This window comes from Salvelinus alpinus, chromosome 32, assembly GCF_045679555.1.
Source record: "Salvelinus alpinus chromosome 32, SLU_Salpinus.1, whole genome shotgun sequence".
In the NCBI taxonomy this organism is placed as follows: Eukaryota; Metazoa; Chordata; class Actinopteri; order Salmoniformes; family Salmonidae; genus Salvelinus; species Salvelinus alpinus.
Window position 1 is genome coordinate 11,855,560 of NC_092117.1, and position 26,429 is coordinate 11,881,988.

General features: G+C 44.5%; 1 protein-coding gene across 6 annotated transcripts in view; it reads right to left on the reverse strand.

The window, feature by feature from the left end:
* LOC139562300 (cullin-9-like) overlaps window positions 1-17,150 on the reverse strand; it is a 73,298-nt gene extending 56,148 nt beyond the window's left edge. For 3 of the 6 annotated variants that reach the window (XM_071379882.1, XM_071379881.1, XM_071379879.1), the window contains exons 1-2: window positions 16,896-17,142; window positions 15,258-15,914 (exon numbers count right to left, since the gene is read on the reverse strand). In XM_071379882.1, coding sequence (XP_071235983.1) covers window positions 15,258-15,909 — 652 coding nt within the window. In that variant the 5' untranslated portion in view covers window positions 15,910-15,914; window positions 16,896-17,142. Of the gene's footprint in view, window positions 1-15,257; window positions 15,915-16,895 lie in introns of all 6 variants that reach the window. The other 3 variants (XM_071379880.1, XM_071379883.1, XM_071379884.1) reach the window with 3 other exon arrangements.
* Between the last annotated feature and the right edge of the window lie 9,279 nt (window positions 17,151-26,429).

Here is a 26,429-nt window from a genome sequence, read left to right on the forward strand (position 1 = left end):
CTGGCTCGCCTGCACTTTTTCGTCGCAAATGATGCGAGAGTGTGTTCAGTCTGGTCTGTTGCATGTAGAATATCCTAGCCTATTCATTGATGATAGGCCCTGTTTTACTGAAGTTGTGTGACGACCCTCCCACTCGGTCTGCCGTATTCTTTCTCTTTGCTCTTGTTTTACTTATTAGGATGTTCGGCGGGAGGAGCTGGGAGGGTCGTCAGCGACATGGGACACACCTGGGCCCGGGTGTGTCCCAGGATAAATACACCTCTTCTCCATTCATTGAGGAGACTCTCTCCATGCAGACACACTGTTCGATTTTGGTTGTGGCATTTGTGTGGCCGTTTGTTTGTTTGCTTTGGCACCTTTCAACACATTTATGCACGCAACCACTCACGTGCACTACTGATTACTGACTACACACACACCATTGTTAATTGTATTTACGTTACCTCAGTTAATAAATATATTTTTGTTATTCCTAATCTCCACGTTGTCTCCCTTTTTGTTACGGACTTCGAGCCGGTTTGTGACAGTTGCGAGACATTGCAAGCCAATAAATTGCAAAATACAGCATTCCATTGCGAGATACAGATTTTGATTGCCGATAGACAGCCCTAGTGCACGGTTCTAACTGTCTGCCTAGTGGCCGACCTGCTTATACTGTGCCCCTCCCCTCTCCCTCAGTCCTTTGCAAACTTGCTAGGAAAGATGAGAGTGTTTGTCTTCTCAGAAGTACAGAACTAAATCAGTCTCCTCCATTCCAAAAATACTGAATCATAGGAGTCAATTCCTAATAGAAGATGTTTTCTTTCAACTAAATATTATCTCACGACCTTCAAAGTACTTTTTTAGGCGTGGTCTGCGAGCAGGCAGGCAGGCTGCGCGTAGGTAGCTCAAGATTATTTGATTGACAGTTCTGGTCGCCTAGTGATGGACATCGGTCCCGCTTCAGAAGCGGCCTTCTTTTACAAACAAGTAAAATGCCCATTCAATGGCGCTTCGAAACCATCTCCAGAGAACGTTTCGTGTCGGCATTTAAAAAGCTGTAGTTAACCCTAGACATAAAAAACATGCCGTACCCGAGGAACTTTCAAGGGTATATGACTGCGGTAGATAAAACTTATTTGCCCGGCTCTGCATTATGAATTGACGTGGAATTTTATGATTTTTAAATAATATTAAAAGACAAACGGGGGGGGGGAAATGGGTGTTTAAACGTGAAGCAAAATTGTCATCTAGTATCTAATGAGGTGGTTACCACTGTCCCAGGAGTGTTGAGATATACCAGAGCTTAATCATCTTAAATCACCTGTTAACAATACATTTCCGTTTCACTCAATTTGCACTTACAAGACAACCTAAAATCCTGGCATGGTAATAGTACTTACAATGATGTGCTTTGTTTTTGCACTTGCACCAAGAAATCCTTGTGAACAAATATATTTTAGTGCAGAAGTGTGTGACTAGGTTTACAGGCAGCCCAATTATGTTTTCCACTAATTGGTCTTTTAACCAATCACATCAGATCTTTTCACATTAGATATTTTTTCAGAGCTGACCTTATTGGTCAAAATATAAATTAGTGAAAACACAACCTTTGTGACAAAGCAAAGGCCTTTACAACCATATTAGCTCCCATTCACCTCGGAATACGGCAAAAGTGGAAACACAGACAGGGTTCAAGAGATCTCCTGTGTACTCAAGCGTTTCCTCAACAGGGCTCAGCTATGAAAACAAACATCAGTCAGTGACAGACACTGACGGAAATGCAGAGCTGCCCTTAGCGTCATGTCAAAGGTCTCAGCCCTTCCTGATAGGAGTTACATCGAATAAAATTCCACAAGGATTGTGAGCCTCATAGCCTAAGGAGAGGGAATTAAAAATTTACAGAAACCAAGAGGCAATTCTATACAAGACAGCAGAGCACACACATTCGGATCTTCATTAAAAACAAATATATTTTGGTCTCCCTAGTGGCGCAGCGGTCTAAAGGCACTGCATCGCAGTGCTAGAGTCGTTACTACAGACATTTATTTAATTCCCAGGTTGTGCCACAACCGGCCATGGCCCCAAAGGATTGCGCACAATTGGCCCGGCATCGTCCGGGAAGGTTTGGCAGATGGGGCTTTATTTGGCTCATTGCACTCTAGCGACTCCTCCGACACATTGGTGCGGCTGGCTTCCGGGTTAAGCTGGCGGGTGTTAAGGAGCGGGTCATGTTCTGGAGGACGCATGGCTCCACCTTCGCCTCTCCCAAGCTCGTTGGGAGTTGAAGCGATGAGTCCAGATAGAAAATCGCATAGAAAAAAGGGGTTCAAAATGTTTTTGTTTGAATAAAAACACTGAGTGGCTTAATAAAGAAAAAGTACCCTACAATAAAATTAAACACAGCCAAATTCAATGAATGTTCTACTGTTTTCATAAAGCATGTAAGAAAATATACATTTCAGGCCTCCTGAGTGCACAGTGGTCTAAAGCACTGCATCAGAGTGCTAGCTGTGCCACTAGAGATTCTGGGTTCGAGTCCAGGCTCTGTCGCAGCCGGCCGCGACCGAGAGACCCAAGGGACGGCGCACAATTGTCTCCGGGGTCATCCAGGTTAGGGGAGGGTTTGGTCGGCAGGGATGTCCTTGTCCCATCGCGCACTAGCGACGCCTGTGGCACGCCGGGCGCAGTGCACACTGACACGGTCGCAGGTGTACGGTGTTTCCTCTGACACATTGGTGTGCCTGGCTTCCGGGTTAATTGTGTCAAGAAGCAGGGTGGCTTGGTTGGGTTTCGGAGGATGCACGGCTCTTGACCTTCACCTCTCCCGAGTCCGTACGGTAGTTGCCGCGATGAGACAAGACTAACTACCAATTGGATACCACGAAATTGGGGATTTTATTTTTAAAAGGTAATATATATTTCTAAATTTCATCTCCAGCAGAAAGTTGCTAAGAATGCTCTTAGGGATAGGGGGCAGTATTGGCACGTCCGGATGAAAAGCGTGGCCAAAGTAAACTGCCTATTACTCAGGCCCAGAAGCTAGGATATGCATATAACTGGTAGATTTGGATAGAAAACACTCAAAGGTTTCTAAAACTGTTAAAATAATGTCTGTGAGTATAACAGAACTGATTTGGCAGGCGAAACCCCGAGGACAAACCATCCAGGGAAGAAAAAAATTGAGGTCATAGTATTTTCCATTGGTTTTCTATTGAAAGCCCTATTTAAAAGGAACCTGGTTGCAGTTCCTACGGCTTCCACTAGATTTCAACAGTCTTTAGAAATTGGTTGATGTTTTTCTTTTGAGAAATGAAGAAGTACGGCTGTTCTTTGTAAGTGTCACTCCAGATGGATTCTACTGTTTGGTGCGCGTGAACTGGAACGCACTTCACGTTTTTATCCGCTATTGGAAACAGTTTATCCAGTCTTAAATTGTATAGATTATTTACGTTTTAGGATACCGGAGGTTGGATTAGGAACGTTGTTTGAAATGTTTGGACCAAGTTTACAAGTAACTTATTAGATACTTTGTAGTCATGTTGGGCGAGTTGGAACCGGTGTATTTTGAATCAAACGCGCCAAATAAATGGACATTTTGGGGATATAAAGAAGGACATTATCGAACAAAAGGACAATTTGTGATGTTTCTGGGACATTTTGGAGTGCCAACAGAAGAAGATCTTCAAAGGTAAGCCATTTATTATATTGTTATTTCTGACTTTTGTGTCACCACCTGCCTGGTTGAAAATGATTTTCATGTGTCTGTATGCGGGGTGCTGTCCTCAGATAATCGCACGGTCTGCTTTCGCCGTAAAGCCTTTTTGAAATCTGACACTGCGGCTGGAATAACAAGAAGTTAAGCTTTATTTTGATGTATTATACTTATATTTTCGTGAATCTTGAATATTGATTTTTCTGTAGTTCGAATTTGGCGCTCTGCAATTTCACTGGATGTTGTCAAATCGATCCCGCTAACGGGATTGGCGAGGGAAGTGATCAATAACAGGTTAAACGGTGGCAGTGCAGTTAAAAAGATGATTTCTCTTTGCCAATATAATCCATCCACCTGACAGGTGTGGCATATCAAGAAGCTGATTAAACAGCATGATCATTACACAGGTGCACCTTGTGCTAGGGACAATAAAAGGCCACTAAAATGTGCAGTTTTGTCACAACACAATGCCACAGATGTCTCAAGTTGAGGTAGTGTGCAAATGGCATGCTGATGTCAGGAATGTTCACCCGAGCTGTTGCCAGATAAATGAACGTTAAAATTACCATAAGCCGCCTCCAACGTGTAACCACGCCAGCACACGACCTCCACATCCGGCTTCTTCACCTGCGGGATCGTCTGAGACCAACCACCCAGACAACTGATGAAACTGAGGAGTATTTCTGTATGTAATAAAGCCCTTGTGGGGAAAAACTCATTCCAGTCACAACTTGCAGACCTGTTTAAGTGCTGCTGTGCGTTTTGTTGCTAACCTTACTTTGCTACCTGACAGTTTTTACTTTTAATTACCGTTTATATTTTTTGTTTTTCCCTCAGAATACTTTTTTTTTCATTCAACTTTTTCACTCCGGACGCTTTATCTGGACGTGGTTTGTCAGGACCTCCACCAGCCGAAGCTAAGGGTCGACCGATTATGATTTTTCAACGCCGATACCGATTATTGGAGGACCCAAAAAGCCGATACCGATTAATCGGTCGATTTTCTTTTTTTTGTTGTAATAATGACAATTATAAAAATACTGAATGAACACTTATTTTAACTTAATATAATACATCAATACAATCAATTTAGCCTCAAATAAATAATGAAACATGTTCAATTTGGTTTAAATAATGAAAAACAAAGTGTTGGAGAAGAATGTAAAAGTGCAATATGTACCATGTAAGAAAGCTAACGTTTAAGTTCCTTGCTCAGAACATGAGAACATATGAAAGCTGGTGGTTCCTTTTAACATGAGTCTTCAATATTCCCAGGTAAGAAGTTTTAGGTTGTAGTTATTATAGGAATTATAGGACTATTTCTCTCTATACCATTTGTATTTCATTAACCTTTGACTATTGGATGTTCTTATAGGCACTTTAGTATTGCCAGTGTAACAGTATAGCTTCCATCCCTCTCCTCGCTCCTACCTGGGCTCGAACCAGGAACACAACGACAACAGCCACCCTCGAAGCAGCGTTACCCATGCAGAGCAAGGGGAATAACTGCTCCAAGTCTCAGAGCGAGTGACGTTTGAAACGCTATTAGCGCGCACCCCGCTAACTAGCTAGCCATTTCACATCGGTTACACCAGCCTAATCTCGGGAGTTGATAGGCTTGAAGCACACAGAAGAGCTTCTGGCAAAACACAGGAAAGTGCTGTTTGAATGAATGCTTACGAGCCTGCTGCTGCCTACCACCGCTCAGTCAGACTGCTCTATCAAATCATAGACTTAGTTATAACATAATAACACACAGAAATACGAGCCTTAGGTCATTAATATGGTCGAATCCGGAAACTATCATCTCGAAAACAAGACGTTTATTCTTTCAATGAAATACGGAACCGTTCCGTATTTTATCTAACGGGTGGCATCCATAAGTCTAAATATTCCTGTTACATTGCACAACCTTCAATGTTATGTCATAATTACATAAAATTCTGGCAAATTAGACGGCCCAAACTGTTGCATATACACTGACTCTGCGTGCAATGAACGCAAGAGAAGTGACACAATTTCACCTGGTTAATATTGCCTGCTAACCTGGATTTCTTTTAGCTAAATATGCAGGTTTAAAAATATATACTTCTGTGTATTGATTTTAAGAAAGGCATTGATGTTTATGGTTAGGTACAAATTGGAGCAACGATACGCACCTCATCGATTATATGCAACGCAGGACACGCTAGATAAACTAGTAATATCATCAACCATGTGCAGTTTCTACTGCATTAGCGTAACAGGCAGGCTCCTCGTGGAGTGCAATGTAATCAGGTAGTTAGAGCGTTGGACTAGTTAACTGTAAGGTTGCAAGATTGAATCCCCCGAGCTGACAAGGTAAAAATCTGTCGTCCTGCCCCTGAACGAGGCAGTTAAACCACCGTTCCTAGGCCGTCATAGAAAATAAGAATGTGTTCTTAACTGACTTGCCTAGTTAAATAAAGATGTAAAAAATTTAAATTAAAAAAGCGGCCAAATCGGTGCTGCAAGCCCAGCTTCAGACGCAATCGTTAAGCAAGGGTAATTTCAGTGTAGGAAAGGATGAAACAGCGTCTGTGCCACCAGTAAGTACAGATAGTAGTACAAATCCCCTCGCACAGTCCCCGCAGCCGAACAACTTGCTCATGGCTTCTGGAGGGAAATGCTGTAGGAATGCTCATCCGGTGTCGCTCATTCAGCCGACAGAAACTTTCAACCGGTTCTCCCCATTAAGCAGCGAGTCGGAGTCAGAGACCAAGCCTTCTCTGGTCTCTACTCCTCCCGTTACGGGGTCTGAGATGCCGAAGTCTCCCACCATTAGCTTAGTCATTGGCGACTCCATTACCCGCAGTATTAGACTTAAAACGAATCATCCAGTGATCATACACTGTTTACCAGGGGGCAGGGCTACCGACGTTAAGGCTAATCTGAAGATGGTGCTGGCTAAAGCTAAAACTGGTGAGTGTAGAGAGTATAGGGATATTGTTATCCACGTCGGCACCGACGATGTTAGGATGAAACAGTCAGAGGTCACCAAGCGCAACATAGCTTAAGCGTGTAAATCAGCTAGAAAGATGTGTCGGCATCGAGTAATTGTCTCTGGCCCCCTCCCAGTTAGGAGGAGTGATGAGCTCTACAGCAGTCTCAACTCAATCGCTGGTTGATAACTGTTTTCTGCCCCTCCCAAAAGATAGAATTTGTAGATAATTGGCCCTCTTTCTGGGACTCACCCACAAACAGGACCAAGCCTGGCCTGTTGAGGAGTGCCGGACTCCATTCTAGCTGGAGGGGTGCTCTCATCTTATCTATGAACATAGACAGGGCTCTAACTCCCCTAGATCCACAATGAAATAGGGTGCAGGACAGGCAGCTGTTAGCCAGCCTGCCAGCTTAGTGGAGTCTGCCACTAGCACAGTCAGTGTAGTCAGCTCAGCTATCCCCAGTGAGACCGTGTCTGTGCCTCGACCTAGGTTGGGCAAAACTAAACATGGCGGTGTTCGCCTTAGCAAACTCACTGGAATAAAGACCTCCTCCATTCCTGCCATTATTGAAAGAGATTGTGATACCTCACACCTCAAAATAGGGCTACTTAATGTTAGATCCCTCACTTCCAAGGCAGTTATAGTCAATGAACTAATCACTGATCATAATCTTGATGTGATTGGCCTGACTGAAACATGGCTTAAGCCTAATGAATTTACTGTGTTAAATGAGGCCTCACCTCCTGGTTACACTAGTTACCATATCCCCCGCGCATCCCGCAAAGGCGGAGGTGTTGCTAACATTTATGATAGCAAATTTCAATTTACCAACAAAAAAAAAGACGTTTTTGTCTTTAGAGCTTCTAGTCATGAAATCGATGCAGCCTACTCAATCACTTTTTTTCGCTACTGTTTACAGGCCTCCTGGGCCATATACAGCGTTCCTCACTGAGTTCCCTGAATTCCTATTGGACCTTGTAGTCATGGCAGATAATGTTCCCATTTTTGGTGACTTTAATATTCACATGGAAAAGTCCACAGACAAAGTCCAAAAGGCTTTCGGAGCCATCATCGACTCAGTGGGTTTTGTCCTAAATGTCTCCGGACCCTAGTTTGTCCCGTGGAATAAATGTTGTGGATCTTAATGTTTTTCCTCATAATCCTGGACTATCGGACCACCATTTTATTACGTTTGTACTCACAACAAATAATCTGCTCAGACCCCAACCAAGGATCATCAAAAGTCGTGGTATAAATTCTCAGACAACCCAAAGATTCCTAGATGCCCTTCCAGACTCCCTCCGCCTACCCAAGGACGTCAGAGCACAAAAATCAGTTAACCACCTAACTGAGGAACTCAATTTAACCTTGCGCAATACCCTAGATGCAGTCGCACACCTAAAAACAAAAAACATTTGTCATAAGAAACTAGCTCCCTAGTATACAGAAAACTCCCGAGCTCTGAAGCAAGCTTCTAGAAAATTGGAACGGAAATGGCGCTACAACAAACTGGAAGTCTTCCGACTAGCTCGGAAAGACCGTACTGTGCAGTATCGAATAGCCCTCACTGCTGCTCGATCATCCTATTTTTCCAACTTAATTGAGGAAAATAAGAACAAGCCAAAATTTATTTTTGATACTGTCGCAAAGCTAACTAAAAAGCAGCATTCCCCAAGAGAAGATGGCTTTCACTTCAGCAGTGATAAATTCATGAACTTCTTTGAGGAAAAGATCATGATCATTAGAAAGCAAATTACGGACTCCTCCTTAAATCTGCGTATTCCTCCAAAGCTCAGCTGTCCTGAGTCTGCACAACTCCAGGACCTAGGATCAAGGGAGACACTCAAGCGTTTTCGTACTATATCTCTTGACACAATGATGAAAATAATCATGGCCTCTAAACCTTCAAGCTGCATACTGGACCCTATTCCAAATAAACTACTGAAAGAGCTGCTCCCTGTGCTTGGCCCTCTTATGTTGAACATAATAAACAGCTCTCTATCCACCAGATGTGTACCAAACTCACTAAAAGTGGCAGTAATAAAGCCTCTCTTGAAAAAGCCAAACCTTGACCCAGAAAATATAAAAAACTATCGGCCTATATCGAATCTCCCATTCCTCTCAAAACTTTTAGAGAAAGCTGTTGCTCAGCAACTCACTGCCTTCCTGAAGACAAACAATGTATACGAAACGCTTCAGTCTGGTTTTAGACCCAATCACAGCACTGAGACTGCACTTGTGAAGGTGGTAAATTACCTTTAAATGGCTTCAGACCGAGGCTCTGCATCTGGCCTCGTGCTCCTAGACCTTTGTGCTGCTTTTGATACCATCGACCACCACATTCTTTTGGAGAGATTGTCTACAAAAGACCAAATTGGTCTACACGGACAAGTTCTGGCCTGGTTTAGATCTTATCTGTCAGAAAGATATCAGTTTGTCTCTGTGGATGCTTTGTCCTCTGACAAATCAACTGTAAATTTTGGTGTTCCTCAAGGTTCCGTTTTAGGACCACAATTGTTTTCACTATATATTTTACCTCTTGGTGATGTCATTCGGAAACATAATGTTAACTTTCACTGCTATGCAGATGACACAGCTGTACATTTCGATGAAACATGGTGAAGCCCCAAAATTGCCCTCGCTGGAAGCCTGTGTTTCAGACATAAGGAAGAGGATGGCTGCAAATGTTCTACTTTTAAACTCAGACAAAACAGATATGCTTGTTCTTGGTCCCAAGAAACAAAGAGATCTTCTGTTGAATCTGACAATTAATCTTGATGGTTGTACAGTCGTCTCAAATAAAACTGAAGGACCTCGGCATTACTCTGGACCCCGATCTCTCTTTTGACGAACATATCAAGACTGTTTCAAGGACAGCTTTTTTCCATCTACGAAACATTGCAAAAATCAGAAACTTTCTGTCCAAAAATTATGCAGAAAAATGTATCCATGTTTTTTTATTTTACCCCCTTTTCTCCCCAATTTTCGTGGTATCCAATCGCTAGTAATTACTATCTTGTCTCATCGCTACAACTCCCGTACGGGCTCGGGAGAGACGAAGGTCGAAAGCCATGCGTCCTCCGAAGCACAACCCAACCAAGCCGCACTGCTTCTTAACACAGCGCGCCTCCAACCCGGAAGCCAGCCGCACCAATGTGTCGGAGGAAACACCGTGCACCTGGCCCCCTCGGTTAGCGCGCACTGCGCCCGGACCGCCACAGGAGTCGCTGGAGCGCGATGAGACAAGGATATCCCTACCGGCCAAACCCTCCCTAACCCGGACGACGCTAGGCCAATTGTGCGTTGCCCCACGGACCTCCCGGTCGCGGCCGGCTGCGACAGAGCCTGGGCGCGAACCCAGAGACTCTGGTGGCGCAGATAGCGCTGCGATGCAGTGCCCTAGACCACTGCGCCACCCGGGAGGCCCCGCTTTTGTCACTTCTAAGTTAGACTACTGCAATGCTCTACTTTCCGGCTACCCAGATAAAGCACTAAATAAACTTCAGTTAGTGCTAAACACGGCTGCTAGAATCTTGACTAGAATCCCAAAAATGTATCATATTACTCCGGTGCTAGCCTCTCTACACTGGCTTCCTGTTAAGGTAAGGACTGATTTCAAGGTTTTACTGCTAACCTACAAAGCATTACATGGACTTGCTCCTACCTATCTTTCCGATTTGGTCCTGCCATACACACCTACAGGTACGCTACGGTCACAAGACGCAGGCCTCCTAACTGTCCCTAGAATTTCTAAGCAAACAGCTGGAGGCAGGGCTTTCTCCTATAGAGCTCCCTTTTTATGGAATGGTCTGCCTACCCATGTGAGAGACGCAGACTCTGTCTCAACCTTTAAGTCTTTATTGAAGACGCATCTCTTCAGTAGGTCCTATGATTGAGTGTAGTCTGGCCCAGGAGTGTGAAGGTGAACGGAAAGGCACTGGAGCAACCAACCACCCTTGCTGTCTCTGCCTGGCCGGTTCCCCTCTTTCCACTGGGATTCTCTGCCTCTAACCCTATTACAGGGGCTGAGTCACTGGCTTACTGGTGCTCTTCCATGCCGTCCCTAGGAGGGATGCGTCACTGACGTGATCTTCCTGTCTGGGTTGGCGCCCCCCCTTGGGTTGTACCGTGGCAGAGATCTATACTCGGCCTTGTCTCAGGATGGTAAGTTGGTGGTTGAAGATATCCCTCTAGTGGTGTGGGGGCTGTGCTTTGGCAAAGTGGGTGGGGTTATATCCTGTCTGTTTGGCCCTGTCCAGGGGTATCGTCGGATGGGGCCACAATGTCTTCCGACCTCTCCTGTCTCAGCCTCCAGTATTTATGCTGCAGTAGTTTGTGTCGGAGGGCTAGGGTCAGTCTGTTATATCTGGAGTATTTCTCCTGTCTTATCCGATGTCCTGTGTGAATTTAAGTATGCTCTCTCTAATTCTCTCTCTCTTTCTTTCTCTCTATGCCTCAGGACTACCTGGCCTGAAGACTCCTTGCTGTCCCCAGTCCACCAGGCCGTGTTGCTGTTCCAGTTTCAACTGTTCTGCCTGCTGCTATGGAACCCTGACCTGTTCACCGGACGTGCTACCTGTCCCAGACCTCAACTCTCTAGAGACAGCAGGTGCGGTAGAGATACTCTGAATGATCGGCTATGAAAAGCCAACTGACATTTACTCCTGAGGTGCTGACCTGTTGCACTCTCGACATCCACTGTGATTATTATTTGACCCTGCTGGTCATCTATGAACATTTGAACATCTTGGCCATGTTCTGTTATAATCTCCACCCGGCACAGCCAGAAGAGGACTGGCCACCCCTCATAGCCTGGTTCCTCTCTAGGTTTCTTCCTAGGTTCTGGCCTTTCTAGGGAGTTTTTCCTAGCCACCGTGCTTCTACACCTGCATTGCTTGCTGTTTGGGGTTTTAGGCTGGGTTTCTGTACAGCACATTGAGATATCAGGTGATGTAAGAAGGGATTTATAAATAAATTTGATTTGATTCTGATGGGCTGGGCGTGGCTCCCCTGTGGGCAGGTCTGATTCCCAAGTGGGCGGGCCTGTGCTAAAAAAGGGCCAGTGGGAAGGCAAGAAAATACATGGGAAATAAGTGGACCTGGTACAATGCATTACCAATACCACAAATATTTTTCACAAGCTTTCAAGATTTCCATCCAATTGTCAACAGATTTTCATGCAAATATTAAAAAATCCGCAGATTTTCCCACCAATTGTGTTTTTCCTAACGTACTCGTTGAGGATAAAATCTATGAAAAAAAACTAAATTAAGACTGCGTGATGACGTAGTGCACACAAAATGTTATTTCTCGCTTTACCATGTTCCGAAAAAAGAAAAAAAAGGTTCAATGTGTTTCCATCGCATTTTCAACTCAACCGATAGTTTTGTCAAAAATTGTTAAATGTGTCTCTGGTCTTGGCAAGTGCACTCTAGCCAACAACAGCTCGCAGATTCAGTACAGGTAGGCTAGTCTACATGATGAGATAATGGATGATAATAAGTCTGGATGGAAACGTGGTAAGTGTTTTGGATTGTACAGATTGTCATTGCATCATGCCTGTCAATTGCTACAGACTTATGTCACACATTCCGAAAGTTTATTCAAATTAAGAAAGGGGGATACCTAGTCAATTGTACAACTGAATGCCTTCAACTGAAATGTGTCTTCCGCATTTAACCCAACCCCTCTGAATCAGAGATGCAGTGGGGCTGCCATAATCGTCATCCACGTCTTCGGTGCCTGTGGAACAGGGTTAACTGCCTTGTTCAAGGGCAGAAAGACAGACTTTTACCTTGTCAGCTCAGCGATTCCATCCAGCAACCTTTCGGTTACTGGCCCAACGCTCTAACCACTAAGCTCCCTGCCACTGGTCTGGGTTCAGATCCAGACTAGTTGCACAGAATTACATGTCATGACTAAAGGTCAAGTAAACAAGCAGCATCCCTCAAGTATTAGGACTACAGCACAAATATTTTGTCATGTAATTTAGGCACTCACTACACAGGTTCCCATAGTTAGGTGCAGGTTGATGTTTTTTGTCACAAATCTTGCCCTTGGAGGCAGAACTGAGCAATTTCCGCTAGATGGGCAAGCTGCAAAGTCAACTTTGGCTTTATTGTAAAAATTCAGGAAAACAAAAACTAGATTTTTGGTCTGCATTTAAGGTTAGGCATTAGGGTTAGCCGTGTGGTTAGGGTTAAGTTTAGCTTTAAAATCTGATTTTATGACTTAGTGGCTGTGCCAGCTAGTGACTATACTGCAGAGCTGCATCCAGTGCAAGATTCATGACAATAAATGCCAACCTGCTAGTTAGGCTTACCATTGCCCACAGACTCTCACTTTCAAAATTAAAAATGGGAAGTATTGTCAGTCAATGACAATAGAAAATGCTAGGGAAACTTAAACTATCAGCCAAAGGAAAGACTACCCAGTGGCTAAATCAAGAATTTAAGCCCTTTTTTGGCAGAAATACCATTATTCAGGTCAATGATGCTTACAGAAGAATATTACACATACCTGGTGACTGATTTACCTAATAGGGGTCTGTGTTTTACATTGCAGCACATGCTCTGTAATCCAATAAACAACCACACTCAACAAACTGCGTAACCGAAAACAAATGGTGTCCTGCACTATAAACATGTTTTGGATAGTAACGGGAGTGGAACTCCAGGCAGATGGGTCATGTTTCACACCAACACACCAAAAACATCAGGGACCATAGCCTAATTCATAAACAGACTACAGGAACTGTGTGCAGATGTAAAACAGACAGGGGCCAAGTCCTCACATATTAAGTAGTCTACACAAAACATTTTCCCTCACTTTTCACAGCTCATCACTGATAAAGAAATATTAATAGTGGTAAAGGACAGTCTAGGTGACAGCAAGAGGGCAGAAACCCTGCCTAGCCTACCAGTAAGCCTGCTTTTTCTGTCTGGTCAGTTAAGATCAGTGGTCTATATAGAAAGGAAGGTGATAAGTATAGAATAGAGATCGACCGATTAATCGGAATGGCTTATTAATTAGGGCCGATTTCAAGTTTTCATAACAATCGGAAATCGGTATTTTTGGACACCGATCTGACCGAATGCAGTAGAAGCCAAGGTAAGTTGCTAGCTAGCATTAAACTTATCTCATAAAAAACACTCAATCAATCATAATCACTAGTTAACTACACATGGTTGATGATATTACTAGTTTATCTAGCTTGTCCTGCGTTGCATATAATCGATGCGGTGCGTATTGTTGCTCCAACGTGTACCTAACCATAAACATCAATGCCTTTCTTAAAAACAATACACAGAAATATATATTTTTAAACCTGCATATTTAGCTAAAAGAAATCCAGGTTAGCAGGCAATATTAACCAGGTGAAATTGTCACTTCTCTTGCGTTCATTGCACGCAGAGTCAGTGTATATGCAACAGTTTGGGCAGTCTATTTTGCCAGAATTTTACGTAAATATGACATAACATTGAAGGTTGTGCAATGTAACAGGAATATTTAGACTTATGGATGCCACCCGTTAGATAAAATACGGAACGGTTCCATATTTCATTGAAAGAATAAACGTCTTGTTTTCGTGATGATAGTTTCCGGATTCGACCATATTAATGACCTAAGGCTCGTATTTCTGTGTGTTATTATGTTATAACTAAGTCTATGATTTAATAGAGCAGTCTGACTGAGCGGTGGTAGGCAGCAGCAGGCTCGTATGCATTCATTCAAACAGCACTTTCCTGCGTTTTGCCAGAAGCTCTTCGCTGTGCTTCAAGCCTATCAACTCCCGAGATTAGGCTGGTGTAACCGATGTGAAATGGCTAGCTAGTTAGCGGGGTGCGCGCTAATAGCGTTTCAAACGTCACTCGCTCTGAGACTTGGAGTTGTTATTCCCCTTGCTCTGCATGGGTAACGCTGCTTCGAGGGTGGCTGTTGTCGTTGTGTTCCTGGTTCGAGCCCAGGTAGGAGCGAGGAGAGGGATGGAAGCTATACTGTTACACTGGCAATACTAAAGTGCCTATAAGAACATCCAATAGTCAAAGGTTAATGAAATACAAATGGTAGAGAGAGAAATAGTCCTATAATTCCTATAATAACTACAACCTAAAACTTCTTACCTGGGAATATTGAAGACTCGTGTAAATAAAAGGAACCACCAGCTTTCATATGTTCTCATGTTCTGAGCAAGGAACTTAAACATTAGCTTTCTTACATGGCACATATTGCACTTTTACGTTCTTCTCCAACACTTTGTTTTTGCATTATTTAAACCAAATTGAACATGTTTCATTATTTATTTGAGGCTAAATTGATTTTATTGATGCATTATATTAAGTTAAAATAAGTGTTCATTCAGTATTGTTGTAATTGTCATTATTACAAAAAATAAAATAAAAATGTATCAGCCGATTAATCGGTATCGGCTTTTTGGGTCCTCCAATAGTCGGTATCGGCGTTGAAAAATCATAATCGGTCGACCTCTAGTATAGAATGTATTACCACCACTTACTACTGCCTCAGTCTCTCTACTCTCATTTCCAATATGGCTGACACTGGGACAGTGTAAGAATGAAATTATCAAAGCCCCACCATACCTGCGTCATGAGAGGCCAGAGCCCGGAGCATCTTGCCAGCACTTCTGCGGGTTTGTTGCTCCTTGTTGCAGAGCAGCTCCATGAGCAGGTCCAGGGCACCCGTCTCCTTGAAGACACCCACCAGTGAGCCGATGCTGGCGTAGGCACTCAGCACATGGATGGTGTGTGTGGTGCTGATGGCAAAGTCGCTCTTCTTGGTCATCTGCTTGCGTGCCCTCCTGACCAAGTTCTTGACATCGTCCTTCATGTCAGAGAGCTCCACCTCATCAAAGGTGACATCAGCAGGGAAATCTCCACCGGGCCTCTCCTCTGCCTCCTGGAGGGGCCGCTGGGCATCTGCCTTGCGCTTGCCCAGCAGCGTGGGGCAGTTGGCGTAGACGTCCTCCATTGACATCCACATCAGGATGTTCTCCGTCTTGCTCTCGCCTGAGGTTGAACCGCCCACCCCTGAACTGCTTCCCCCTTCTCCTCCTGTCTCATTGCTCCCTCCACCTGAGCCACTACCGTCGTCTATGGTCAGCAGGCACCAGCGGATCAGGTACTCTGTCTGGCCATCATGAGTCCGCCGCTGCCGGATCAACTCCTCTGGGTAGGCCTGCAGCTTCGGGCCCAGCTGGACAAGCAGGTTTCCATTGCGGCGTTCGCCTAACATGACCGCTGTAAGGGTAAAAATTAAGAATGAATGACTAATATCAATACTTGAGGTGGTGATACTTTGACCATATAAGATAAAATTAAAATAACACTGTTGGACAACTTGTAGCCAGGCTGTATCTTGTTAGTTGTGCACCTCTATGGAAATCAAAGTGAGATACTGGATCAGTGAGGGATAACAAAAACTACTGGATGGGCAAATCAGCCAATGAATGAAGACTTGGCTTGGCTGTTGACATAATAAAGCTATTGGTGAATGGCAAATATAGCTAACGTTCGCTAGTTTGCTATACATTTCCAGAAACTTTAGTTTCCTTTTCATTATGACCGATTTGAATATTAATTTAGAGGGTAAAAAAGGTACCTATCAACACATATGTAGCTAGCTACTATAGTTAACTAAATAACGGTAGTAATTTGCATAAGAGATTGAAGAGCAGTTAGCTAAGCTATTATACAGCAGTTGCAAATTCTAACGACGGTCAGTAAACGCTGGCTGCTGCTATAGCGTTTGTTAGCTAGTAAAGTTATCTAGTTTGGTAGCTAACTTTATTACATTTGATCCATTTTGACTATCAAAGCCCTCTTCAAACATCTGATTCTATCAGCTGGGAAGTTAACGTTAGTCAGCTCCACTTTTTAAACACTAGCGAACGTTATCGTTCTATTTACTATGAAAAAGGTGTGGCTGCCAATGTCGCTGAATAACTCCAACAAGTTTACACTACAGACTGCCTCATCAGCAGGGGCCCTTTTTGACAAGGCAACCCTGCCTCAAATTATTAAAGAAGCTACATTACCTAGCTAGCTTGCTAACGCCTGCCTCTGTTTCTAACGTTATCGAGAAGATTTTAAAAGCTACCAGTAACTAACATTAGTTACACTTTTTTGTACTATATATATATGTGATTAGCGGGCTTTGCGTGTAACTGAACTAGAGCGGCCTAATAACACCAACATAGCATGGGTAGATAACTCGTTTACCTCCAGTGTTACAGAGTTTCCCCTTCACTTCTTCCCCGCTCTTCTGTCGATGGAGCTTTCTTCTCCGTTTTAATGTATCGTTTCCCAGCCTGGAAAAAGTTCAAAGGCAGCGTTTGATACTACGGTGCGCACCGCACGGTGACAGCAAACGTATGGTTTAGAAACTGAGGTGACGGGTAGGAATTTCCCTGTGAAACGAACGGTTGTTACTAGTTACCACAGCCACAAAGTCAAAATTGGCTATATCGTAACAAATTGTGAAAACTAAAAATAGCCTTTTGGTCTTAATTTAAGGTTATGGTTAGGCATAAGGTTAGTAGTGTGGTTAGGTTTAAAATCTGATTTTATTAAGACACATTTTAGAAATGGGCGGGGTTTATAACTTTGTGGCTGTAATAACTAGTGACGACCGAATGAAACCGCTTCACTTCCGCTTAACTTTCATATCACGTCCCCTAATGTCAAAGAGGAAGCGGAGAAGCGAAAGGTTTTACTCCAACCAAAATATGTCCACCAAAATAAGCCCACGAAGTTAGTCATTTTTGTATGGAGGCCAATGAGAGAGTTTCGAATTTGTTCAACAAAAATGTAGTTGGGAATTTGCTATTATTTAATTGAATAGAAATGTCATAATGGCTATGTTGTTACCAATACACTGATATAGTGACCACTCGTGTCATTTTGGTAACATTGAAAAAAAACGACTTTATATCAGAGTTTTGACTGTTTTCATAGACATAGAGGACTCATCATGGATATGACTCGTGTTAGCATGGCCATTGCCATTGAGGGCTTCCACCATTTTTAGGTAGGCAACTGGGTGGGGATTCCTATGAGTTGGGAGCAATCAGCAAATTAATAAGAAGATAATTGACTAGTTTAAAATTGAGATAGCCTCAATGACGTTGTCCATGCAGTTACAGAGGCTATAATGGCACAGATACAAAGATGAGCCCTCTATCCATCTCTATGGACTATTGTTCACACACGTATGTGCCCTCTCATTGGCTAGAATCACAGATAGAACAATGAGACAGATATTTCACCGGATGTATAAATGTGAAGTATCCGGTTGGCGTTCCCACTCACTACTAAATATCGTAGTGAGAGAAACCCCAGTGGCCGGCAGTGGGAGAAGATGAAACGAGATGGATTTAGGCTGACATTCTGTTAATTTACTCATCAATGAGACATTTGATCTCAATACAGTTCTGTTCCAAACAAAGTGAACTAAGTTTTGTAGACTTTACCCTTTGCCAAAGTTTTAAGAAATTGTGTTGTTGGGCCTCCCGAGTGGCGCAGCGGACTAAGGTACTGCATTGCAGTGCTAGAGGCGTCACTACAGACCCGGGCTCGATCCCAGGCTGTATCACAACCGGCTGTGATCGGGACTCCCATAGGACGGTGCACAATTGGCCCAGTGTCGTCCGGGTTAGGGGAGGGTTTGGCCGGGGGGGCTTTACTTGGCTCATCGCGCTCTAGTGACTCCTTGTGGCGGGCCGGGTGCCTGGAGGCTGACCTCGGCAGTCAGGTGAGCGGTGTTTCCTCTGACACATTGGCGCCCGGCTGGCTTCCAGGTTAAGCGGGCAGGTGTTAAAAAGCTCGGTTTGGCGGGTCATGTTTTGGAGGATGCATGACTCGACCTTCGCCTCCCAAGGCCATTGGGGAGTTGCAGCGATGAGACGAGATCAAAATTGGGGGAAAAAGGGGGTTTACTATCAGAGCACTGTCAGTTTGGTATTTGGTATTTTATTAGGATCCCCATTAGCTGTTGCAAAGGCACACGTAGCATACATATCAGTAGATACACACAAACTATCTAGGTCAAATAGGGGAGAGGCGTGGTGCCGTGAGGTGTTGCTTTATCTGTTTTTTTAAACCAGGTTTACTGTTTATTTGAGCAATATGAGATGGAACGGCGTTCCATGCAATAATGGCTCTATATAAAACTGTACGCTTTCTTGAATTTTGGGACTGTGAAAAGACCCCTGGTGGCATGTTTGGTGGGGTAAGTGTTTGTGTCAGAGCTGTGTGTGAGTTGACTGTGCAAAAATGTTGGATTTTCAACACATTAATGTTTCTTATAAAAATAAGTAATCCAGTCAGTCTTTCCTCAACTCTTAGCCAAGAGAGACTGGCATGCATAGTATTTATATCATCCCTCTGATTACAATGAACAGCAAGATGTGCCGCTCTGTTCTGGGCCAGCTGCAGCTTAACTAGGTCTTTCCTTGCAGCACTCGACCCCACGACTGGACAATAATCAAGATTAGACCAAACTAGAGCCTGCAGAACTTGCTTTTTGGAGTGTGGTGTCAAAAAAGCAGACCATTACTTTATATCAGACAGACCTCTCCCCATCTTTACAACCATTGAATCTATATGTTTTGACCATGACATTTTACAATCTAAGGTAACGCCAAGTAATTTAGTCTCCTAAAGTCACAGTTAACCAGGTGTTGTTCAACAGCCACACCATTCATTACCAGATTCAGCTGAGGTCTAGAAAGTACGGAATGATTTGCACCAAATACAATGCTCCTAGTTTTAGAGATGTTCAGGACCAGTTTATTACTGGCCACTCTTTGTTAATAGTTTCAGTGACTTCATTAGCTGTGGTTGCTGATGCCTATATGGTTAAATCATCAGCATACATGGACACACATGCTTTGTTTAATGCCAGTGGCAGGAGTACAATGCTACCTGGATGGCATCCTCGTTACTGGGAAAGACGAAGACAAACCATCTACAAAACTTCGATGCGACCTTACAGAGATTGGACTACAGACTGTGAGTTAAAATATGCATTCTTTCAATAATCGGTTGAATACCTAGGACACGTAATCAACGCCAAGAGCCTTCATAAGGTCAAGGCTATCTTGGACGCACCAGCTCCTCAAAGTGAGCCAACTAAGTTTTTTCCTGGGATTACTGAATTACTACGGACACTTTATCCAGAGCTTAGCAACAAAGCTGAAACAGCTGCATCAGTTGCTTTGTCAGGACAAAACATGGAAATAGACAGAACAATGCGAGGAAGCATTCGTGAAATCTGAGGCACTGATGCACTTCGACCAGTCATTGCCCATCCAACTAGCTTGTGATGCTAGTCCATATGGTGTGGGAGTACACCCTTCTTACAGATCATTGTCTGCTGACGAGCATCTTTGGAACGCATACTGGAATTCCGTCACTTGTTGCAACCAGAATACAAACATGGGCTTTGTTGTTATTAGCACACACCTATGACAACAACTACCGCAAGTCAGAACTGCAATGCAACGTAGATGGACTTTCCAGGTTACCACTACCTGTAGACAAACCAGAGTCACGCCAAGTGGACATCTTCTACTTCAGACAAGTGGAAAATGCATCAGTCACTTCAACACAAGTGCAGAGAAACACAAGAAACGACCCAGTGTTATCTGAAGTGATAGACATTATTATCAAAGGTAAAGTTGCTCCAAAACTGAAACCTTACCTTTCAAGGAGAACTGAGCTGCCAGTACAGTCCAGTTGTCTGCTGTGGGGGAGGAGAGTTATCTTTCCGCCTTCACTGAAGAAACTAGTGTTGCAACAGCAACACTCAGTTTATTGTGGAATGGTTTGCATTAAGGACATCCTGGATTGGATGGAAGCATTGAGGAGAAAGTGAAATGTTCCTCATGTCAGAAGGTGCTCAACGTACCTAAACTTGCACCTCTTCATCCGTGGGACTGGCAGGATGAGGCATGGCAACGCATACATATCGACTTTGCAGGTCCATTTGAAGACAGAATGTTTCTAGTGGTCATGGATGCTTATAGCAATTGACCAGAGGTTGCCATCATGATGTCTACTACTGCAGAGAGACTATTGAGAAGCATAGAGAAGTGTTTAGTGAGTTTGGATTGCCACTCTAACTCATTAGCGACACCGGACCACAGCTAGTGTCCCAAGAAATGGCTACGGTACAACAGGTGAATGGCGTACAACCAATCAGGTACGCACTCTATCATCCATCAACCAACAGGCTGGCATAGAGGTTTGCACAGACCATGAAACATGCCTTAAAAGCATCTCAGGGTCAAGGAACACAGCACCAACATTTGAACAGCTTCCTGTTATCCTAAAGGAATACACCTCATGCAACCACCAAAGCTTCGCCTGCATTGTTACTCATGAAGAGAGAGCTACACACAAATTTCGACCTAATCAAACCTCAGAACGCAAAGAAGACAGGAGAGCCAAGTCAAAAGTTGCGAACTGACAGCAAAGGACAGAGCTTTCAATCCTGGAGAAACTGTTTTAGCTAGGAACTTGCCTGGCTACCTAAACTCCTTGCTCCGGCCAAAGGCTACAGACGTTAGTTTCTCCTCCGCAATGAGTCTGGATCTGAGTACTTTCCCTAGGATTTCTAAAACACAAACACATTCTAGATCGTCTGATTGGTCCCAAAAACCTATGGGTTGGGCCAGAGCCAGAACACACGTGGGTATAGCGGTGTTTGAAAATTTGTCATTGGCTTTGAAACTCTGATTGGTTAGAGATTATCCAATTGCTGACGACTTTGTTTTGTACAACACTCCTCATTTTGACCTCACCACAAACAACTTCAATGATGGCAGTCTCAGACTGAAGTATGTAGCGAACGCAGTGGAAGAATTAAGTTTCAGTTGTTAGGCAAGCTAGGAACTACCTCAACGGACCACAGTGGGTTCCTGCTACAGTCATTGCTCAGACTGGTCCTGTGTCCAGTTGACACCCTGACCCGGCAGTGACACAAGCTGCTCACATGACTACACCACAGTCTAAAGATGTTGTTGATAGTTAGGTTGACTACTGTTACCATACGAGAGATAGTTGGGCACCTAGATGCTTGGACTTGTCAAACAGACTCTCCCAACAGTTAATTTAGGATGGGAGGAGTTGTTGTGTTTTGGGGTTGTGCCACAGAGCATCATGGGAGTTGTGGAGTGTGTTGAGATGATCACATTCCAGATAAATGGTTGAACTGAATTACTAAAACAGCTGCAAGGAAGCAGCAAGCAGCCACGCAAAACTGTCTTGAGTGGCAACCAATCTGCCCAATTAGCTGTTATGTTTCCTTACGCCCACTTACACTGAGTTTACAAAACATTTGGAACACCTTCCTAATATTGAGTTGCACCCCCTTTTGCCTTCAGAATAGCCTCAATTAGTTGGGGCATGGATTTTACAAAGTGTCAAGCGTTCCATAGGGATGCTGGCCCATGTTGACGCCAATGCTTGCTACAGTTTTGTCAAGTTGGCTGGTAGTGGATCTCTACTCCAAATAGTTTGTGTCCAGTGTTTCCGTTCCTTAGCCCACTGCAATTGCAGTTTCTTGTTTTTTGCTGAAAGAAGTGGAACTCTGTAAGGTCGTCGGCTACCATACCCCAATCGTTTCAAGGTGCGATGAGTTGTGCATTCTTTTATGGGTCTTTTGGCACCAATATTGTACTGGACTGTCAGTTGACTAACTGTAGCCCGTCTGTTGCTCTAAACAATTCGCATCAGCCTCCTTTGTCCTCTTTCGTCAATGACCCATTTTCGACCACTGGGCGGCCATTGGTTGGGTGTCCTTTGGGTGGTGAACCATTCTTGAAACACATGGGAAACTGTTGAGCATGAAAAACTCAGCAGCGTTGCAGTTCTTGACACACTCAAACCGGTGCACATGGCACCTATTACCAACAATGGACTGATGACACCATTGCCCAGCTCCAGGGGTCCCTCGCCTGTATGAACTGAGATGCACACGTGTCTGGTTCCAACAACAATATTGATCAAATGGTTACCACAATAACGGACTATATCAAGTTCTGTATACACTGTGTGATCCCCACGAGAACAACCATGGATAAATGGCGAATCAAAAACGCATTACGCATGAAGATTGCATTCTCCCATTGGGATATACAGTCCCTACACCAACTGAAAATACCATTCAACAAGCCAAACTAAGGTACAAGGACAAGATGGAGGAGGAATTCAGCAACATGAACGCTAAGCATTCCTTTCAAAAAGTCAGGAAGTGTGCAGGCTACTCCGATAAACCATCTCCACAGGCTCATGATGACACAAAGCTAAGTGCAAGGCAGCGGGGCCACAAGGGACACCGGGTCGAGTCCTAAAAGCCTGCGCTGCTGAGCTCAGCCCCATCCTCCACAGACTGTTTGACCTATCACTATCCATCAGCACAAAAACATCTACCATTGTCCCCATTCCTAAAAGTCTCCTCAGACTGAGTTCAACCATTACCAACCTGTTGTCCTCACTTCACTGATCATGAAATGCTTGGAAAGACTGGTTCTTAACATCCTACTGCCCACCATTCACTCCTCCCTTGATCCCTACCAGTTTGCTTACAAAGTGGGGAGAGAAACGGATGACGTGGTGGTCTGCATGCTGCACAGGCTCCTGGAACACTTGGAGGGAACAGGGAATTGCGCACACATCTTGTTCGTGGATTTCAGCTTTGTCTTTAACACCATCCAACGCCACACTATAATCCAGAAGCTCAATAACCTGTACGTATCTCCCACCATCAACCTCAGGCCGTGAGGATAGATGACACCCTGTCCTCTGTGCGCATCACCAACACGGGCGCGCCGCAGGGTTGCGTTCTTAGTCCGTTAATCTACACCCTGTATACCAATGACTGCCAAAGCATGGACCACAATACACTCCTTTTCAAGTACCCTGATGACACAGACATCCTGTCCCACCCCCTATCCTTCCAGCAATATCAATCATCCTTTACCCAATTCAGTGAATGGTGTCGCAATAACTACCTGGATCTCAAAATCTCCAAAACAAAATAAATACCAACCAACTTCCGCAAAAAAAACGTGACAACCCTTTCCTCATCAACCGAGAGGCCATCGAAATGGTTCCTTCATTCAAATATCTCGAAATATCAATAGACCACAAACTCACCTTCGAATAACACACCACTGAAATAACTAAGAAATCACAGCAATGTGATACCGGAGCATAATTGAACCACTACTCATCTACGGCAGCATCTGTTATCACAATACGCTCAGAGTCTCACAATGCAACAAACTGAAGAATTTAAACTGATTGGCCTCCCCAAGTCCTCAACTCTCCCTTCAGAATGATCGCCCTATCCACCGCAAAGCCCGCCACATAATCTTCAGCCGGGACCACCCATATCACCTTTACTTTGATCATCACCTTTGCTTTGATCAACTCCCATTAGGTCAAAGAAACCGGTTGATCCTGTGGTGCACTGAGCATTTCAGGAGGAGTTTCATTCCGGGGGCTATCACCTTAGTGAACAATTCCATGTAATTTCTCCCATGAAAGGGGGGGGGGGGCGCACTATTTATGCCTGACTGTTTTTTGTGTGTTATTACATGCCAGCAGGTGGGTAGGGCTGCTACACTGCGTCCGAATCAGGTCACCTGAATATAATGAAAGCTACCAAAACACAGCACACCCATTGCCACACAATAACATTAACCCTGGAGCAGTACTCATAGTTCATAGTTCAATGTGCACTCAATGTCCAATAACTACTCACTCTGTCATGTTGAAATGTTATGTTGCAGCTGTGACAGTCACACCAGGATCCATACAGTAAGCAGTCCTGCAGAAGGGAGAGGGAAAGGGCAAACACGCAGGTGGTTATCTGAAGCCATGGATTACAGGCAACATCCGCACTGAGCTAAAGGGTAGAGCTGCCGCTTTCAAGGAGCGGGACTCTAACCCGATAGCTTATAAGAAATCCCGCTATGCCCTCCGACGAACCATCAAACAGGCAAAGCGTCAATACAAGACTAAGATCGAATAGTACTACACCGGCTCCGACACTCGTCGGATGTGGCAGGGTTTTCAAACTATTACAGACTACAAAGGGAAGCACAGCCGAGAGCTTCCCAGTGACACAAGCCTACCAGACGAGCTAAATTACTTCTATGCTGGCTTCGAGGCAAGTAACACTGAAACATGGATGAGAGCATCAGCTGTTCCGGACGACTGTGTGATCACGCTTTCCACAGCTGATGTGAGTAAGACCTTTAAACAGGTCAACATTCACAAGGCTGCAGGGCCAGATGGATTACCAGGACGTGTACTCCGAGCATGCGCTGACCAACTGGCAAGTGTCTTCATGGACATTTTCAACCTCTCCCTGTCTGAGTTTGTAATACCAACATGTTTCAAGCATACCACCATCGTCCCTGTGCCCAAGAACACTAAGGTAACCAGCCTAAATGACTACCGACCCGTAGCACTCACGTCTGTAGCCATAAAGTGCTTTGAAAGGCTGGTCATGGCTCACATCAACACCATTATCCCAGAAACCCTAGACACACTCCAATTTGCATACCGCCTCAACAGATCCACAGATGATGCAATCTCTATTGCCCTCCACACTGCCCTTTCACACCTGGACAAAAGGAACACCTATGTGAGAATGCTATTCATTGACTACAGCTCAGCGTTCAACACCATAGTGCCCTCAAAGCTCATCACTAAGCTATGGACCCTGGGACTAAACACCTCCCTCTGCAACTGGATCCTGGACTTCCTGACGGGCCGCCCCAGGTGGTAAGGGTAGGTAACAACACATCCGCCACGCTGATCCTCAACACGGGGGACCCTCAGGGGTGCGTGCTCAGTCCCCTCCTGTACTCCCTGTTCACTCATGACTGCACGGCCAGGCACGACTCCAACACCATCATCAAACCAGAGGGCCCAGGCCCAGAGTCTACAGGCCGTCGCCACAGCTCCACCCCAGACTACCACACCTTCCCCCAGGCCTGCAGGCCCCGCGGGGGGTCCCTCACCATCCCTGACCCCAGGGGCCTCCGGGGGCCCTGCAGCCCAGAGAAACACGGCAAATCCCCTACTAGACTGGAGGCCGAGGCTCAGTCCAAACCACCTAAAAGGAAGTGATTCCCAAACCTTCCACAACAAAGCCATCACCTACAGAGAGATGAATCTGGAGAAGAGCTGGTCCTGGGGCTCTGTTCACAAACACACCCCACAGAGCACCAGGACAGCAACACAATTAGACCCAACCAAATCATGAGAAAACAAAAAGATAATTACTTGACACATTGGAAAGAAATAACAAAAAAACTGAGCAAACTAGAATGCTATTTGGCCAGAATACCTGACCACTGTGACTGACCCAAACTTAAGGAAAGCTTTGACTATGTACAGACTCAGTGAGCATAGCCTTGCTATTGAGAAAGGCCACCGTAGGCAGACCTGGCTCTCAAGAGAAGACAGGCTATGTGCACACGGCCCACAAAATGAGGTGGAAACTAAGCTGCACTTCCTAACCTCCTGCCCAATGTATGACCATATTAGAGACACATATTTCCCTCAGATTACTGAGATCCACAAGAATTTGAAAACAAACCCGATTTTGATAAACTCCCATATCTACTGGGTGAAATACCACAGTGTGCCATCACAGCAGCAAGATTTGTGACCTGTTGCCACAAGGTCAACCAGTGAAGAACAAACACCATTGTAAATACAACCCATATTTATGCT